Source organism: Esox lucius, chromosome 14 (assembly GCF_011004845.1).
Source record: "Esox lucius isolate fEsoLuc1 chromosome 14, fEsoLuc1.pri, whole genome shotgun sequence".
Classification (NCBI taxonomy): domain Eukaryota; kingdom Metazoa; phylum Chordata; class Actinopteri; order Esociformes; family Esocidae; genus Esox; species Esox lucius.
Genome location: NC_047582.1, coordinates 6,659,456 through 6,678,143, shown reverse-complemented (window position 1 = coordinate 6,678,143; position 18,688 = coordinate 6,659,456). Strand labels below are relative to the sequence as shown.

Genomic DNA, 18,688 nt, shown 5'->3' with positions numbered 1-18,688 from the left:
CACAATGTGTGCAGCTTGTTCAATTATGGTTTGCTGTTTCACAAACCACTCATTGGCCCCTACAATAGAGAAGCTAGTGATTATACTATACTTGTTGATGTTTGTTATTATTGCTGCCCAGGAATTTGGGGAAATAAGTTTTTTACTATATGCAAAGATATAGAAAGAATAAAGGATATTCCTTCAAATTGCTGCATTTCTGATTAATTCTTGTTCCATATACATTAGTACAGTCGATACAGTAAAGTGAGGTGTTTTTCTTATTCTATGATCAAATACTGACATACACTCACCTAAAGGATTATTAGGAACACCATACTAATACTGTGTTTGACCCCCTTTCGCCTTCAGAACTGCCTTAATTCTACGTGGCATTGATTCAACAAGGTGCTGAAAGCATTCTTTAGAAATGTTGGCCCATATTGATAGGACAGCATCTTGCACTTGATGGAGATTTGTGGGATGCACGTCCAGGGCACGAAGCTCCCATTCCACCACATCCCAAAGATGCTCTATTGGGTTGAGATCTGGTGACTGTGGGGGCCATTTCAGTACAGTGAACTCATTGTCATGTTCAAGAAACCAATTTGAAATGATTCGAGCTTTGTGACATGGTGCATTATCCTGCTGGAAGTAGCCATCAGAGGATGGGTACATGGTGGTCATAAAGGGATGGACATGGTCAGAAACAATGCTCAGGTAGGCTGTGGCATTTAAACAATGTCCAATTGGCACTAAGGGGCCTAAAGTGTGCCAAGAAAACATTCCCCCACACCATTACACCACCACCACCAGCCTGCACAGTGGTAACAAGGCATGATGGATCCATGTTCTCATTCTGTTTACGCCAAATTCTGACTCTACCATCTGAATGTCTCAACAGAAATCGAGACTCATCAGACCAGGCAACATTCTTCCAGTCTTCATCTGTCCAATTTTGGTGAGCTTGTGCAAATTGTAGCCTCTTTTTCCTATTTGTAGTGGAGATGAGTGGTACCCGGTGGGGTCTTCTGCTGTTGTAGCCCATCCGCCTCAAGGTTGTGCGTACTTTGCTGCATACCTCGGTTGTAGCAAGTGGTTATTTCAGTCAAAGTTGCTCTTCTATCAGCTTGAATCATTCAGCCCATTCTCCTCTGACCTCTAGCATCAACAAGGCATTTTCGCCCACAGGACTGCCGCTTACTGGATGTTTTTCCCTTTTCACACCATTCTTTGTAAACCCTAGAAATGGTTGTGCGTGAAAATCCCAGTAACTGAGCAGATTGTGAAATACTCAGACCGGCCCGTCTGGCACCAACAACCATGCCACACTCAAAATTGCTTAAATCACCTTTCTTTCCCATTCTGACATTCAGTTTGGAGTTCAGGAGATTGTCTTGAACAGGACCACACCCCTAAATGCATTGAAGCAACTGCCATGTGATTGGTTGATTAGATTATTGCATTAATGAGAAATTGAACAGGTGTTCCTAATAATCCTTTAGGTGAGTGTATGTGAAGAATTATTTAAAAACCTAAAAAATAAAACTTCATAATTTATGTAATGATCCCTGTTGTTAGTGTTTTTTAGGTCAGTGTGTTATGAGTGACAGTGTGTGTTTCTGAATGAGAATTGTTGGCAGTGTTTTGGTGGAACAAGCTTGTTTTTTGTATGAAGTGTTTTGGTGATTTTAGTGAGTTTTGGGGGTGAGATTAACTGTTTTGCAACGATGCATGTTGGTAATTCACACACTGTCAAGAGTTTTGTTATTGTGGTTTCAGTATTGACCGATGCTTGTAAGAAATCAAGAAAAACTGTAACTGTTTGGCAAAGATGCGTTTTAGAAATGCACACTGTGTGAGGAGTTTTGTTATTGTGGTTTCAGTATTGACCCATGCTTGTTAGCAATCGAGAAAAAAATCTGATTTATGTGAATTTATTTTTAGATAAAGGTTTGTCATTTATGTAATGCTCCCTGTTGTTACTGTTTTTTAGGTCAGTGTGTTATGAGTGACAGTGTGTATTTCTGAGTGAGGATGATGCATGTTGGTAATGCACAGTGTGTGAAGAGTTTTGTTATTGTGGTTTCAATATTGACCGATAATTGTAAGCAATCAAGAAAAACTGTAAAGAAGCAATAAAACTGGCCTTCTTTAGACTAGTTTAGTATCTTCAGCATCAGCATTTGTGGGTTTGATTACAGGCCCAAAATGAACAGAAACAAAGGTGTTTCTTCTGAAACTCATCAGTTTATTCTTGTTCTGAGAAATGAAGGCTATTCCATGCGTGAAATTGCCAAGAAACTGAAGAAGTATGTACTTCTCCCTTCACAGAACAGTACAAACTGTCTCTAACCAGAATAGAAAGAGATCCATGTGCACAACTGAGCAAGGTCTGACATAACATTAAGATCATTTGGAGGATTGAATGCTGGTTGCCACATATCTACAGTGTCCAGCAGAGTGTGGTGCAAAATTTGCTCAGCTCCTCTGGGAGTAGAAGGGTGGATGTTAGAGAGACCTGTGCAGACAAAAACATCCCAGGTGTTGTCTGTCTTGCTGATGGATGACATGCGTGCAGGTAACGGACAAAAGCTATAGAGACTTTTGAAATCTCACCAGGGGTTGCTAAGGCTACAACAGGGGTGCTGCAGGAACCCAGCACTCCTTCTTCTCATAGCGATGATAACAGCCTGCCAAGATGTGAAGGATACACCGAAACCTGTTGTTGACTTGTTGTGTAGAGATAAGGCCCTATTTGCGAATTGGGAGGAAAGAAAATGGGGTTAACATTTTATTAAAAATACAGTACAAATCAAAACCATGCCTGGTACTGTATATGGAATAACAAATAAAAAGTAAAAGTTCACTTCACTATTTAAAAAAATAAATGTTGTGTCAGACAAATTTCATTGTAATCTTTGAAGCTGTCATTTGTTGTTGATTTCATTGGTGGTCATATAACACTGTTACGGAAGTGTTCAATAAGGAGTTCACTGACAAAACCATACATTCTCAGTAAAATGGAAAATAAAGCAGAGGAACTTCTCTTGAATGATGGTCAAATTAGTCTTCACAAGAACCAGAAACCAGCAGTTCTGCTGCTGCTGAGTCAGGTCATGCCACACGTCGCAGTTGAAACAAAATCACACATAGTTTAAACAAAATGCCTATTTTTATACATAGTGATGGGGGGAGAAACACTTATTTAACTGGTTTGAGCTGACTGACGCGTGGGCCCACAGAACTTGTGGATCTCTGCAGAGTCTCTGATATGCAAGCAGCTTTCTTGTCTGTCCCTCCTGTTCTCTCTGGGCCTTATTAAACCAGCATCCATTCCTTCTGACAGGCTAATAGCATGGTGAGGGAAACAGCGTTCAACTCAAGGTGGATGCTGAGTCACAGACTAATTATTGTGCATGGGAAATGGATTCCAAAGACCAAAAGACTTTCTGATAACTGTATAAAATTTAGTTGAGACTGCTATTGAATGTCCATTTCATACAAAAGAAAGGTAAATAACTAGGAGTCATTGATCCTGTTCAAATAGGGAATTTTGCTTGTTACACATTTTGGGAGACTTGACGATGCCCTACAGATAATATGTTGATGGTATGACTATCAGATGGTAAACAAATTCTCGCTAAGCTCTTTGACGTAATTTAGGAATGGCATTTTGACAGTTTGTATGAAATGGACCATATATACCCAGTTAACAAGAAACTTCTTCTGTGGAATGGCAGCTGGTAACCATAGTGAAACCAGGGGTAAATAACTCAACTCCATAAAAATTTGAAAATGTATGTTATCACTATTGTTAGTTGCTCTGGATAAGCACATATGCTACATTTCTTAAATGTAACAAATTTAAATGTATTTCCTGGGTTTAATTACACCCCCCCCCCCCCCCACACACACACACAATGATTTAAACATCATCTCATGTCAACCTTTCTGTTCTTGGCCTACCCTTAACCTAGAAAAGAAAACTGTCAGTTGAAACAATAGGAAAGAAAAATAAGGAATGTAAACAGTTGCTATGTATTAATGGTTAATTGTGGTTTGCTATAAAAAATTATCTGTGATAATCAACCCAATTTCTCAGCTGCATGTAAATGTTAACCACAGGGGGTTTAACCCAATCTAGCATGGGATCCAAACTGATCCTACAAGAACATGTAAATTGTATATTATGCCACACATTTGATGATTTGTGGCCCATGTCATCAAAACCACTCACTTTCAAGTTTGAATTGAATGGGGAACTGAGGTATGGTAGTGATTTTATTTACAGATTAAGCACATACAAACAACTTATTACACATCCACCAAATTAAAATGTTTCTTTAACAGTCAGTTTGGGTGAGTGTCAACCATACTGTCCATGAAAAGTATGCAAACCTTCGGGAATTACCTGGATTTCTACATGAATTGGTCACAACATTTGATCTGATCTTCATCTAAGTCACAACAACAGGCAAACACAGTTGGGTTAAACTAACCAAGCACAAACAATTCTAACTTTTCATGTCTAAACACACCATGTAAACATTTACTGTGCAGGGTGGGAAAAGAATGACTTAGATGAAGATCTGATAAATTGTATGAACAATTCATGCAGAAATCCACATTATTCCAAAGGTTTTTCTTAAACTAGTAGCATGACCATATAGCTAAAAGTTTAAGTAAAAGTTATCCTGTTATACAGCCCAGAAAGTACAGAAAGTGCTATTTGTTGAAATTTGATTTATTTATTTTACATTTTACATTAAGAAATCTCTTTTAATGAATCATGTCATTTTCAAGATTGTGCAAAACCAATTCTAAAAACAATACCGAACAAGAAAATATTACAATATTATAATAATAAAAAGCATTCAATTAAGTTCCTGCTAATTTTTTTGAGTGAAAGTGTTCCACTGTAATACGTTCCCATTTGTATTGCCTATTCTAATAAATCTGACAAAAGGTGGTAGGTTACGGGGAGGGAATAACCTGTTAATTCGTATCACGTTAAAATCTGAAGCAATTCACATATATTTGATATTTGGTGGAGCACTGACAGAAAGTTTGCCTTTCCACGGCAGTTTGGATTGGGGGTGATGTACTATTCCAAATAATTGCTCATTTTCAGTCAAACGTCCTTCACTGGTTTAATTTGTAACATTTTCCCATGGGTGGACTTGGCAGGCCAACTCCCACAAACTCATTGCTCATGTCATCTGGGGGAAAAGCAGCATCCATTCCAAACGCGCAAAAGCAGATAGAGCAGTGATGTGCCTTTGAACAAAATACTTCTCAAAGGGACCTGCTTAATAAATACTTAAACGCAAATGCTAGCGTAGATGAAATACCAAGCAAATTGTCATAATTAAATCACCAACTACGCATCTCTAGGGATCTGAATCTTCTTCAGTTTAATATTGCGCGTCGGACGGGAAGAGTCAAAGAAGAAAACGTGAACCCGGTGCGGTGGAGACCGATTATTCCAAGATGCTCGAAAGAATGTATTATTTCAAATTAACGACAATACTCGGTAAGATGTTTTCCCAATATGCATGTTACAGTTATTACAGACATCGTATCGTGGAAGCATGGTTTACCTTGTCTTCTACTGACAGTTATTATCTTCTACTACTTGCGCTTCCTAGCCAGAGAGACACATTAGTGGTATTCTATATTATTCATGAGTTACAATTACTCATAAAAGCATCCATTCGGTATTACTGACTTCTACATTGATTGCACCCTTTTAACGTAGATAGGCATGTTCACGATATTGTAATATTTATTTTAATGGATATGAGAATCGAACCGTCAATGTCATAAAGTGGGGCACGTATTCATAATTTTCTTGTTTAACTATGAGAACCCAACGCAATTAGAGTTATTGTTTCAGCTGTGTTAATTGCCTTTTAAGAGAGTATCACGTCACCTAGAACTCCGCAGACAGAGGCGCAGTAATCATGAGTTATGACATATGTTCTCTTATTGAGAACTTGGTGCAACTGCTTGTGAGAATCCGTGAACATGCAAGAGTGAAGAATGCATCTAGACCGGCCGTGGTTCTATTGAACAGAGATGCGTTATGGCTTGGATATAAAACGTATTTAATATTGCTATTAACCCATAGGTTTCTGTCAAAATTATGAATTGCATTTCTGAGTAAAATAAGTTCAGCATGTATGATAACTTGGGAATTTTGGGAAAGTTCACACAGTAATTATAACTAATGAGAGGTTATTTAAATTGGATTCCTGTGTGGTGTTAGTCCTTGGGCTGATTTCATGTCACACAGCATGTGTTGGAATGCTTTCACTGTGAGTCATGTAATCAATTGTCACTGGAATTATATTTCCAAATATGTCAAGTTTTACCAAATCCCATTTCTTTTAAGTGTGCATAGATTTCAAGGAACTTTAATTTGATTTTGAGAATTCCCTAAAGGAATGAACAGTCAGTTATAAGTCCAAGAGAATTAAACTAACTTCTTAGGTGATTATTTCTGTAGTTCAAGTAGTGGAAAGTACCAACAAGTTGTTGGCGACAGGGTCAGTAAGTCAAATGACACCCTGTTCCCTATATAGTGCCCTCTTTGGACCTCTGGCGCCCTGTGGGCCATGGTCAGAAATAATGCACCAGGTAGGGAATAGTGTACCAAGATAGAATTGGGTCTGAAAACCTTAAACGCTCCTCTGTTCCTTTTTGAAGTAAACAGTCTGAGCGGCCCTCTGGTTATCAGATTCCTCCACTCACATGTGACGGTGGCTCGTGACCGTCATTGGGGAATTGAGTTAGAGATGCCGCAGGAGATAGAGGGTCACATTAGCAGCTTTTACATCACGGCAGATGACACAAACGGTACTGCATTCCGCTAAGTAGTGCACTACTCTTCACTGTGAGCACTGTGAGCCCTGGGCAAAAGCAGTGGACTTGTTTGCCGAACAGGGTGCCATTTGTGACGTGGGCTGAGAGTCTTCCTTCCTAGCCTCTCCCCTCCTCGCAGAGCATTGATCACACACTTAGGTGGCCTCAGTTCACCTGTGCCTGGGTTATGCTTGTTAGGCGACGGGGCGTCTGCTAAATGACTCGACGAATAAGAAACACTCTTTGTTGGGAAACATTCCCCCCTGTTCTGTGGCCTAATACCCTTGACGCTCAAATGCTTTAGTCCAGTTGGAACCAGTCCATATCCACAACCAAAGCGATGGCAATCTCCCCTCAACCCTCACCTCCTTGGAATAACACATTTATGAGGAGCTTTGTTTGCTGGTTACTGTCCTAGCTACTCTTCCTATACACTGGCCCCCCTTCTATGGTCTTGTCTGCCACTGTGAGCCGCCTGGTTGTATCTGAATGAATGGGGCCTGGGCAGGAGCCTACTAGTTGAGACCATACAGAGAAATCCTACTAGGAGATCCGCTCCAGTGTGGCTCAGGGGCCCACATGTGGTTAGTGTGGGTGGTAGTGGCAGCATTTAATCCTGATGAATTCCTAGCGGAGATGGAAGTTCAGGTGTTTTCAGTTTAGGACCTGGACGTAAGCCCATCTGGCTTTAATCAGGAGTGTGTGGGATTGATAGAAGTAAACATTCACTGGACACACACACACACAGGCTTGTGTAGAAAATGGAGGTGTGTGAAAATCAGACCAAGGTTTCAGTCAGCTATCGAGTGGCGCTGCGATTCAAGACGCAGAGAGGGTTCTCGCGCGCCCCATTCGGGCTGGTTCACGCTCCGTGGGGGCCAGCGGAACGAGGTGCCATGACTCAGATTAACAGTTGCCCTGGGTGCGACGCCGGGGTCACTGTTGAATGAGGCGTGGCCTTTTCAGTAGAGTCTCAGTTAGGATGCTTGAGAGAGGATCGTCATGTGTATGGCAAATCGGGAAACCACTTGTCTGAGCCACTGTGGAGGCCCTTGGGCAGCGAGGGAGAGATTGTTGACCAGCTTAACGTCGTTTAGACGTACTGTATGCACAACCAAACCGCACTCGTACTAAGCAGGCAGCAGAGATCCTAATAATAGTTAAAGCATTGGGCCAATAAAGGTCGCTTGGTTGTACAGCTCCGGAAAAAAGAGACCACTGCACCTTTTTCTTTCCTTTCCAAAGTCGAAAAGGAAGGTTTTGAGTCAGGAACAGAAGGGTTCAAATTAAGAGACCACTGCAAAGTGAACTCTTCTGTTCTTCACTCAAAACTTTCCTTTTCAACATTTTGGAAAGGAAAGAAAAAGGTGCAGTGGTGTCATAATTTTTTCTGGAGCTGTATATGGTGAATGGTAAAAAATAGGTTGAAAAAACTGAGAAAAAGGGTAAAGAATATGTAATTGAGCCCCTGAGCAAGGCAGAATACTCTGGAAAAGAGCTCTGGTGTCACAATTAGAATTACACTTTGCCGTGGTAAGTTGTAAAAATACAAATGCCTTATAGGCATTATAAAAGTGTTGACAATGCAATCAGAACTGTGACAAGGTATCTGTTGTCAGGTCTGTCCCAATCAACTTTCAGGATTCAAAGCACTGAAATGTGTAGGGTGCATTTATATTAACTGGATGTTAAATGGGGCTCCTGAATGAAGTTAAACACTTTCAGAAGTGTTAGAGAAGTGTTACTGTCAGTGTCCTGGGTACATTTCCAATCTGGCCCTCATAACATCATGGCCACATTCTTATCCCCAGCATTCCAGTTGGCACATTTATCCACTCTCCTCGCCTTGTAACATCTTTCTATAGCTACTAAGATGTGTTTAATCACAAATGTAAGTTACTGTGAAAAGCATTTTGACTAAAATGTACTGAGTGTATCTCAGATTTTCCCACACTTCATCTGTAGATGTAGGGTTACGTAGCCGGCTCATAAAAGCGTGTTGATTGGTTTGTCTTAATTGACTTTGACGCCCATTCATTACAGATATGTGAGATGTATCTTCCATGTGCATCTGTTCACCTAAAGGACTCCATGCTTCATGTCCTACGAATGAAATAAGTCTTTCAACAAATATTTGATGGAACTCCCTCAAAAACACCCTGAAAACATGACCATGAGAGTGAATGTGCAGCATTCTTTAGAGGAGTGAGATTTTTTCTACGCCCTATATTAGCCTGTATTCACTACAGTACATCTTCCTCCCTAGAGTACCTGTCTCTCCTCTCCCAGATAAAACAGCTTGCATTTCTTTTACTGTTTGAAGGCTGCTTTATGCTTGTGCAGCTGATTAGATTGAAGGGCTAATTCATTGGCTGTTGGATGATAAGTGACAGGGTGGAGGACGGGTGGAGGACGGGTGGAGGACGGGTGGAGGACGGGTGGAGGCCGGGTGGTGGAGGACGGGTGGAGGACGGGTGGTGGAGGACGGGTGGTGGAGGACGGGTGGAGGACGGGTGGAGGACGGGTGGAGGCCGGGTGGAGGCCGGGTGGAGGACGGGTGGAGGCCGGGTGGAGGATGGGTGGAGGCCGGGTGGAGGCCGGGTGGAGGCCGGGTGGAGGCCGGGTGGAGGAGGACGGGTGGTGGAGGACGGGTGGAGGCCGGGTGGAGGCCGGGTGGAGGAGGACGGGTGGTGGAGGACGGGTGGAGGCCGGGTGGAGGAGGCCGGGTGGAGGCCGGGTGGAGGAGGACGGGTGGTGGAGGACGGGTGGAGGCCGGGTGGAGGACGGGTGGATTCGTCTTTAGCCCGGCTGTATGTATGAGTCTGGAGAGGACAGGCTGTACCCAGAGACCCAGGGGCTAATTCACTCTGTTAGCAGTCTTGTTCGCTATTGCTACAACTACGCTGTGGACCACGTTCATTTGATCAGCACAGTGTACAGCAAAAATAGGCCCAGGTCATTGTCAACTAGTGAATCCCAGTCTGTTGCCATGTACGATGTAAGCCAATATTTGTCCCTAAAGTGTAAAGCCACCAGTCTACCTCTCCGGTTTAAACCCAGGTTGGGGTATAATGGAGAATGGAGAAACCTTTGCCTGTGAGCAGACTATCACTTCCTTTTCCTGTTCCTAAAATAGGTAGTTTCACTTCTCCTTTCAGGACCTAGCTTAGCTGGCAACACTACCTCCCCAAATGGCTCAAAGTAATTAGAAAGGAAATAAACATTTAGTAGACACTTTTCTACTGAGAGGGAGTGACTGTCAAGGTTTGTCTAACAATAGTGATTATCAAAATGTGTCCAACATTATAGTGATGATCAAAATGTGTCCAACATTATAGTGATGATCAAAATGTGTCCAACATTATAGTGATGGTCAAAATGTGTCCAACATTATAGTGATGGTCAAAATGTGTCCAACATTATAGTGATGGTCAATATGTGTTCAACATTATAGTGATGGTCAATATGTGTTCAACATTATAGTGATGGTAATAATGTGTCCAACATTATAGTGATGGTCAAAATGTGTCCAACATTATAGTGATGGTCAATATGTGTTCAACATTATAGTGATGGTCAATATGTGTTCAACATTATAGTGATGGTCAATATGTGTTCAACATTATAGTGATGGTCAAAATGTGTCCAACATTATAGTGATGGTCAAAATGTGTTCAACATTATAGTGATGGTCAATATGTGTTCAACATTATAGTGATGGTCAAAATGTGTCCAACATTATAGTGATGGTCAAAATGTGTCCAACATTATAGTGATGGTCAATATGTGTTCAACATTATAGTGATGATCAAAATGTGTCCAACATTATAGTGATGGTCAAAATGTGTCCAACATTATAGTGATGGTCAAAATGTGTCCAACATTATAGGGATGGTCAAAATGTGTCCAACATTATAGTGATGGTCAAGATTTGTTCAACCACTCCCCCTTTAGGGTCAGGACATTAAGTATTATTTATCTGCTCTACTTAGCCTGTGGTAAATCTAAAGCCTTCTCTGGCAGATGCCCCAGATCTCCCAGAAGTCCTCATTCTGAACCGTTTCCCTCCATACTTGGAGCCTTAAAAAATACATTCCTTTACTGGCTGTCTGAAGGGCAGGCCCACTGTCTTCTGCCTTTTATATGCTACACTGGAATCTTTTACATCTTTTAGTTGACAACCAGATCCAAAATACCAGAAAGGTTTTCTCTAAGAGGGTAGATCAATGACAATGAATTAAATACTGAAGGAACTGAAATCTCAAATTACTAAATACGTCCTGATGTGACAAGTGGCATGTAAATAGTGGAAAAATACATCCTATAAAGGAACTGAGACAATTTGTTACAGTAGATACAGTAATAGTATATACTATATTTAGCACTCCTGGAAGAAGATGTCTGTACAGATCTCGTATACAGCTGGTGTTTTCAGGACTTTTAAGAGCCCAGATGATTGATGTTTCCCATTAGGAAATGTAATATCTTGTGGAAGTGTTATGCTCTGATATTCCAAATAACCTGTATATAACTTACTCTAAATGTTTGCCAATATACACAATTACTTAGGAAAGGTACCAGCAATAAATACTAGGTAATATTATGTGTCTATACACCTCCAATCATTTCCTTTGACTAGCGACGGATTCTGATCGAACACAGTGATCGCGTTGAACGTCAAATATAAAACATTTTGCTATCAGGACATGTCAGCCCTACACAGCGAGTTGTTTTTGTGTATAATGATGGCTTTCTGTATTCTATGTTCATAAAGTGGTGTATCAATAGGTGATGACAAAACTTTGTTAAGATGCCTGTCACACCGTCAACCAATGGGAGACTTCTGTTTGGAAGTCTAACATTTCTGTACACAGTTTAATGCTTTGATCTTTTAGTTGGCAGATTATGAGTAGCGGACATGTCAGATGTGGCAGGGTCACAAACCGTTCCTGTTTGAGGTTAACCAATAGCATTGCCTGAATACTAATTTGTTTGCAGCTGGTGTTAGCCACTTCTCAGTACAGTGAAGTTAAAACACTTGACATTCTTTGCATTTAGCTTTCACACTAAATTCCTTGTTTATGTCTTCTGTTTGTTCCTTTGATGCAGACACTGCAACCAGAAGAGGAAGTGATAAGCAGGATGTTTAAATGTGTGTGCAAGCTGTAGAGGGCTCTACGTGTTGAAAAATGTATTGAAACGTATTCTCTCTGCATGGGGGAATGGATTAAAGCAGTTTAGTTATTGTCTGTTGTTGCAAAGCTAAACTCACCGGATGTGATAATTAATCTTACAGGATGTCACACCATACAGATGGTATTCATTTTTGATGCGGTCACCGCTACAGAAAGTCATGGAGTCATAGTCATTTATCTGTTACACAAAGTTGTGTTCTAAGAAATATATAGGAAGTACACACAGGGTTTCAGCATGCACCATTATCATCTGAAATCCCTGTACAGTCACATACGCTAGGTAAATACACATAGAATACACATCATGTGGTTAAAAAGGCTCAGTGAAATGCAAAACTTGGGGGGGGGGGGGGTATGATCTAAAAATTAGGATCCATCATGATTTATTTATTGTAACAGGCCAACCACAATGTGGTTACTTAATACTGCACATTCAGGTAAGCCCAAAAGTATTCATACCCATACCAAATATTGAGCTTTTGTGATATTTTTTTTTGCCCAATAGGTTTCTTCTGGATGGAAATTACATAAACAAGTGACAAAACATGGTAAGACATTGTGCTGACGAAAGTAATGAATAACTTAACTATTTCTGTTTTTTTTCAAATTTTTATAAAAAATGCCATGTCCAACATTATTCATACCCCTTGAAATGGTTGCAAATCTTTGAGAAAATGCAGGTTTCTATATCATTTAAAATGGTCCTGTAATTTCCACCATGATATAGCATTCTAATCTACAGCTAAACAGCAGTAGTTCTCTAGTCAATTACTAGTCAACTGCAAGTCATGGCTAAAAAACGGAAATAGTTACGTTATTCATTTGTGTCTCCAGCACAATGTCTTACTGTTTTTTGTCACTTGTTTATATCATTTCCAGCCAGAAAAGACCTATTGGTCAAATTGAGGTTTGTGTGAGTGTGAATGTGTTATAATACCTTTCTGGACCTGAAGTCCCCAAAGAGCCTAGTATAGTGAAACGTGTGTGTGTGGGTTATTCCGGTTGTTTTGAAGTGGGTGAACTGTGTGAGCATAGTGTGAGAACATCACAAACCTAGCTATACAATGTGGAAGTCAACATTTATTTTTTTAATGGACAAAATGTTTCAATACATTTTCCCTCTGTATGTAGGAAAAAGAAGCTTACACACTCACACAAACATGCACTCCTATGAAGAGAGGTCAAAGGAAGGGGAGAGGAACCTGTGTGCAAGTCATAAAGCACTTCTCCCTATCAGTGTTTCAATCAGTGACATAATGTTCCCCGAGACCTTGAATTCACCCTAACCTGTGGTAATGACACTACAGAAGTGACTGATGTTGCAGTTTACAGAGTCTTGTACTCACCAGTTTTGTTCCAGTCCTCCAGACTTGGTTCTCTTCGGTTTTGTTGACCTTTTGTTTGAATAAACTTCTTGCACTTGCATCCTAGTCCCTGAGTCCAGTCGTCTATCGTGACACCACAAGTACCTCCCTGGTTTGTTTGGGGGGGGGGACTTCTTGGAAGTAGGTTTTTGGGTTCAGTTTAGCGTGTGACCATGTGTTGAAACAATTCCAATGTAGTGAAAGATAATAGGCAGAAAAGCAGAGTTTCTCCCATAAAATGTTTTAAATGCCAGCCAGCGGTCTCTGGCAGGGCTTGGAGGAGGTGTGACGGCCCATTTAACGTCCGCTCATCTTGCAACCCCAAGGATGTGACCCTCTGTGACCCAGTGAAAAGAGTCTGGAGCCACAGAAGTCCCACTTCACATACTGAGAGTAGAGGAGACATCTGACATGAGTTTTCTTCTTAACTGCATGTTGTTATTCACCTTTTTACAGGGAGTAGACAGACACGTGACCACTGCCATATGGTGTCCTAGTAGTGCATAGATCCATGACATTTAGTAATTCATGCCATTTAGCAGAACCTTATCCAGTGGGGTGGAAGAACATCATGAATGCAGATGCTTCCATACAGGTGTACTCCATGATACAATATAACAATTAACATCCTATCATGCTCTGGCGTCTAATACTGAGCAGGCCCAGTAATTTTGGATCAAGATGACAAGAGGAAAGAATCTAAGTTACTTTGAAAGTGGTTTCATCATTCCGTCTCTTCCGGGATAACAGTGCCCCCATTCACAAGGCATGAGGTGTCATTGAATGTTTTGATGAGTATGAAAATGATACCAATCATATGGCCTTCGCTGTCAACAGATCTCAAACCAATTGAACACCTATTTGGACCTACGTGTTAAAAAGCGCTCTCCAACACCATCATCAAAACACCAAATGAGGAGATGTCTTTTGGAAGAATGATGTTCCATCCCTCCAGTAGATTTCCAGAGATTCGTGGAATCTATGCCCAAGGCACTTTGAAGTAGTTCTGGTGGCTTGTGGTGGCCCTACACTTTACTCAGACACCTTATCTTGCTTTTTCCTTTAAAAATGTTCACCCGTCTGTAGACAATTATACTTTTTCTTGTATTGAGCCAGTGTGGGAATCCTCAACCATGGCATTGTAAAGAGTATACTAAATGGAACCACATACTGAGGTAATTGTTACCATGTCAGGCTATTTGTTAGAGCGGTGCCATATAAGGCTATCTAATCGATGGCTGTTCAGTTTTTTCAATTCACAGACAGCAGAACGATGATTCGATCTGCAAACTCTTGATGACTAGAATAACCTTTTGGGGTTCAAGAATTTCCACAACAGCAGAACATTTCTCGTTCAATTAGTTGAATCCCTCTGAAAAGACTGACTGAGAAACCCCTGTGTAGAGGTTAAACAACCTTTTATCATTGGAGGGATTTAATGGTAAAACTTTTTAATATTATGTTGTAGAGATGGCAACCTGTCAGACTGGAGGCATGGCATAATGGAGGCGTGGCTTTATGATGGTTACTTTCACCATTCATTAGCATAAATGTTATTCCCGTTCATTCATTTAGTTAGTACACTGCAAATCAATGTTGCTAAAATAGATTTGCACATTATTCTATATATTATGTAAATGAGCTAATTATCCCAACATTAGAATTTGCATTGGTTCTTGAGAAATGTATACATCTTTGTTAAGACTAATTTGAGCTACATACATTAACTGTCAGATTTCAGAATAAATATGTGACTATACAGAACAGAACAAATGAACAACATTTAACATGTGGCCCAAACAACACACCACCACTTCAGAGTTCCTCTAGTATTGTAATAGTTCAGTGGTTTGTGAGTTACATTACTGGGAAGTACACTGATCAGCCATAACATGATGACCACTGACAGGTGAATAACACTAATCTCGTTATCATGACTCCTGTCGGTGGGATATATTAGGCACCAAGTGAATATTCTGTCCTCAAAGTTGATGTGTTAGAAGCAGGAAAAATGGGCAAGCGTAAGGATCTGAGCGGCTTTGACAAGGGCCAAATTGTGATGGCTGGACGACTGGGTCAGAGCATCTCCAAAACTGCAGCCGTTGTGAGGTGTTCCCGGTCTGCAGTGACCAGTACCTACAGTATAGAAAGTGGTCCAAGGAAGGAAAAGCGGTGAACCGCCGACAGGGTCATTGATGCATGTGGGGAGTAAAGGCTGGCCCGTGTGGTCTGATCCAAAGCTACTGTAGCTCAAATTGCTGAAAAAGTGAATGCTGGTACTGATAGAAAGGTGTCTGAACATACAGTGCATCGCAGTAGCTGCAGACCAGTCAGGGTGCCCATGCTGACTCCTGTCCACTGCCAAAAGCGCCTACAGTGGGCATCGGAACTGGACCACAGAGCAATGGAAGAAGGTGGGCTGGTCTGATGAATCACGTTTCCTTTAACATCATGTGGATGGCAGAGCTTGTTAAGAAAAATGTACCTTATTTTAAGGATGGTTCGATTTTTTTAACCTGAAAACAAGTTAAATATACTTGATAAGACAGATATTTTTGGCAGTGTACACAATAATAGACAGTTGGTCATAATGTTATGGCTGATCTGTGTTTTTTTCTGTCCTTAATGTGCTGTTGTTGTGGTGGGTCATCACAAGAAGGAGCAGAGGGGGAGAAAGTGGGTGGCGATATGAGTTGGAAAGGGGAGAACTGTATGAGGGGTTGAAGAGTTTTCCCCTTTAGCACAACAAGATCAACAAAACTAAAAGGCTGAAGAGAAACCAAAGATCAGTTAGTGTTTCAGTTGTCAGGTCCGCAAGCAATAGCAGCCCTGTGTAAAGTAAGCTATGAGGGGAACGTCAGTGAAACTCTTCAAGTCAACACATGGTTGAGACTGGGTTGACATGTTTGTTTATTGTTTTCTTTCCAGTTTAAGGGTTTTATCCCACATTTTTGGGATGAAGTCGGATTATTTGCTTCTGCTTAATTGCTGTTGTTGTTTTTGTGTTTTGGTGTTAAAATGTATGGATCCTTTTGAACGGCATGCTTAAATGCTTTGAAGACCAAAACACTGTCTGTGTTCCTTTCTGGTGTTCCAGGTGACCTATCAACACTCCACCATGACACACACACACACACACATAACACACACACACACAAAGAGTCAGTAACAGAGGCTGTCAGCAGGTACTCCAGGCCCCTGAGTGGTGACAAAGTACATGTCACCATGTGCAAGTTGTGTGTGTGTGTGTGTGTGTGCGCACGTTTACATGCTTCCGTCTGGCATCATTTGACACCAGTAGAGCAGTGATTAGACCAGCTCCTCTCTCTTTCCTCTCACCACCCAGCATGCTAGCATACGGCCCATCCATCATAGCGACACCACACTGTGTTCACATACATCACATTAACCGCAGTTCACAGCTACAGCAAGGAAACAACACATCTGTAAGGGGTGGGCAACTGCATGGCGGTGATGTTCTCAGGCACAAAGCCTTTTTCTCTGAGATTGTCTTCTGATCCAGGCCAGGAGAGCGAAAGGCAACATGCGCTACAGTTTTTCTAGAAGATAAATGTATTTTTCTTTTATCCAGAGAAACCTGTAAAGCGTTTAATAATTTCTCTGTGACATAACGTCAGCCAGGAGGGTAATACGCAATCCATTGTGTGATCATGTTAACTTTTTATTTAATTTTAGTTTCTCTTTTGAACTAGCTTGACTACGAGATGGATTAACACTTCTTAAGTCCAGCACATGCCCGTGAACTCTGACAAATGAAACCTTGGCAGATTAACTTCCAGTTCAAACAGTCCCTAGACTGAATTATTATGAAGTTATGTCACTTGTCGACCTAGCTGAATACACGCACACCGATATTTAATTCAAAGCCAAGGACAAGAATGGATTCTGTCCCAGCCACCCCAAAGACACCCGAAGATCATTTGGGCGTTTTCTGTGTGCGCTTGAGTGTGTAATTCTTAAATGGAAGTGTCTCCTTATTTTCTTTTGGTACATCCTTTTCCAATCCAATCCCAGGATTTGGACAAGAGCTGGATAATGTCCTCAACAGAGTTTGGGGTCATTGCCAGTGGGAAACTAGTTGATTTCCTGGGCGGAACAATCACATGTGACAGATTCCAGCTACCCATGGGAGGATTTGGAGTATTTGCTCTCTTTCCCTCTCTGTGTCTCTCTCTCTTTGCCTCTCTCTGTCTCTCTCTCTTTCCCCCTCTCTGTCTCTCTATCTTTCCCTCTCTCTGTCTCTCTCTCTGTCTCTCTCTGTATCTCTTTCTGTTCTTCTACATATGAGTGAGCATTGACATTTCAATCTCAGTATCTAGTGTCAGAGTTGAAACTAGACATGAGAATGATCTCCATTGTCTGTCTAGGCACTGTTTAGCCATGTCACTGCGTAAGACAGCGTAGAACAGATTATCATTCAGCATTGTACAGATCAGTACTACAATTAAATTCAGTGTAACCGGAAATGCAAACAGCATAACTCAACCCAAGCAGATCTTGGTGTTAAGAGACTTACGAAACAAACCATTAAAGTCATACTGTGTGTGTACAAATTACGAAATCAAAAATGCCTTTGTAAAACATCAATATTGCCGCATAAAAGGATAGAGGACAAGTATGCTTGGATAGTCATTTACATTAATGACACGTAATTTCTTTTTTCTGCCATCGCCATGTGGAAGTTGAAACGTTCCTTTTTCTCATCCAATCAGTCGATATGCCCACTACAATATTGGATTATTGATAATGAAGCTTATATAATGTTTAATGTTTACAATGAACCAGTCATGTTTGACGATCTGGTTATGAGTACATTTATAGTTGATGGTTTATTTTTGGACTATGGACGTTCACTCACAAACCCTCCTGCCCACTCAATCTCTCAAACTACACTGCAGATTATTTACCTTAAAATGCCTATGGGAGGAGGAAGGATATGAAACCTAATGTGAAACCAGTGATGACCTCATCCGGGGCTGTATTTCAGTCTCTCTGTGAAACATTGACCAAACACAGCTTCCGTTAAGGCTTCTTAGAGCTTCGCTTTGCACTCTGTGTTCCCTCCGCTGATAAAATCACATTGATCAGCTATTTTTAAGCATGCGACGGTTGTTAATGTTTAGAAATGGGTTTGGATGAGGGCGTGTGTTAAAACATGACTGGGATGAAAGCCTTGACAAGCAGCGGGGAGTATTCTGTCATTCCGTGGGCGGCGGCCTGTACTCCTATTACTTGTCCAGGCCAATAAAAATGAGCACTTCA

General features: G+C 41.1%; 1 protein-coding gene across 1 annotated transcript in view; it reads left to right on the top strand.

The window, feature by feature from the left end:
* Positions 1 to 5,188: 5,188 nt before the first annotated feature.
* Positions 5,189 to 18,688, top strand: part of itga1 (integrin, alpha 1) — a 51,846-nt gene continuing 38,346 nt past the window's right edge. The window contains 1 exon segment of the mRNA XM_010898295.3: positions 5,189 to 5,515. Within this exon segment, the coding sequence (XP_010896597.2) occupies positions 5,473 to 5,515 (43 nt within the window). The 5' untranslated portion in view covers positions 5,189 to 5,472.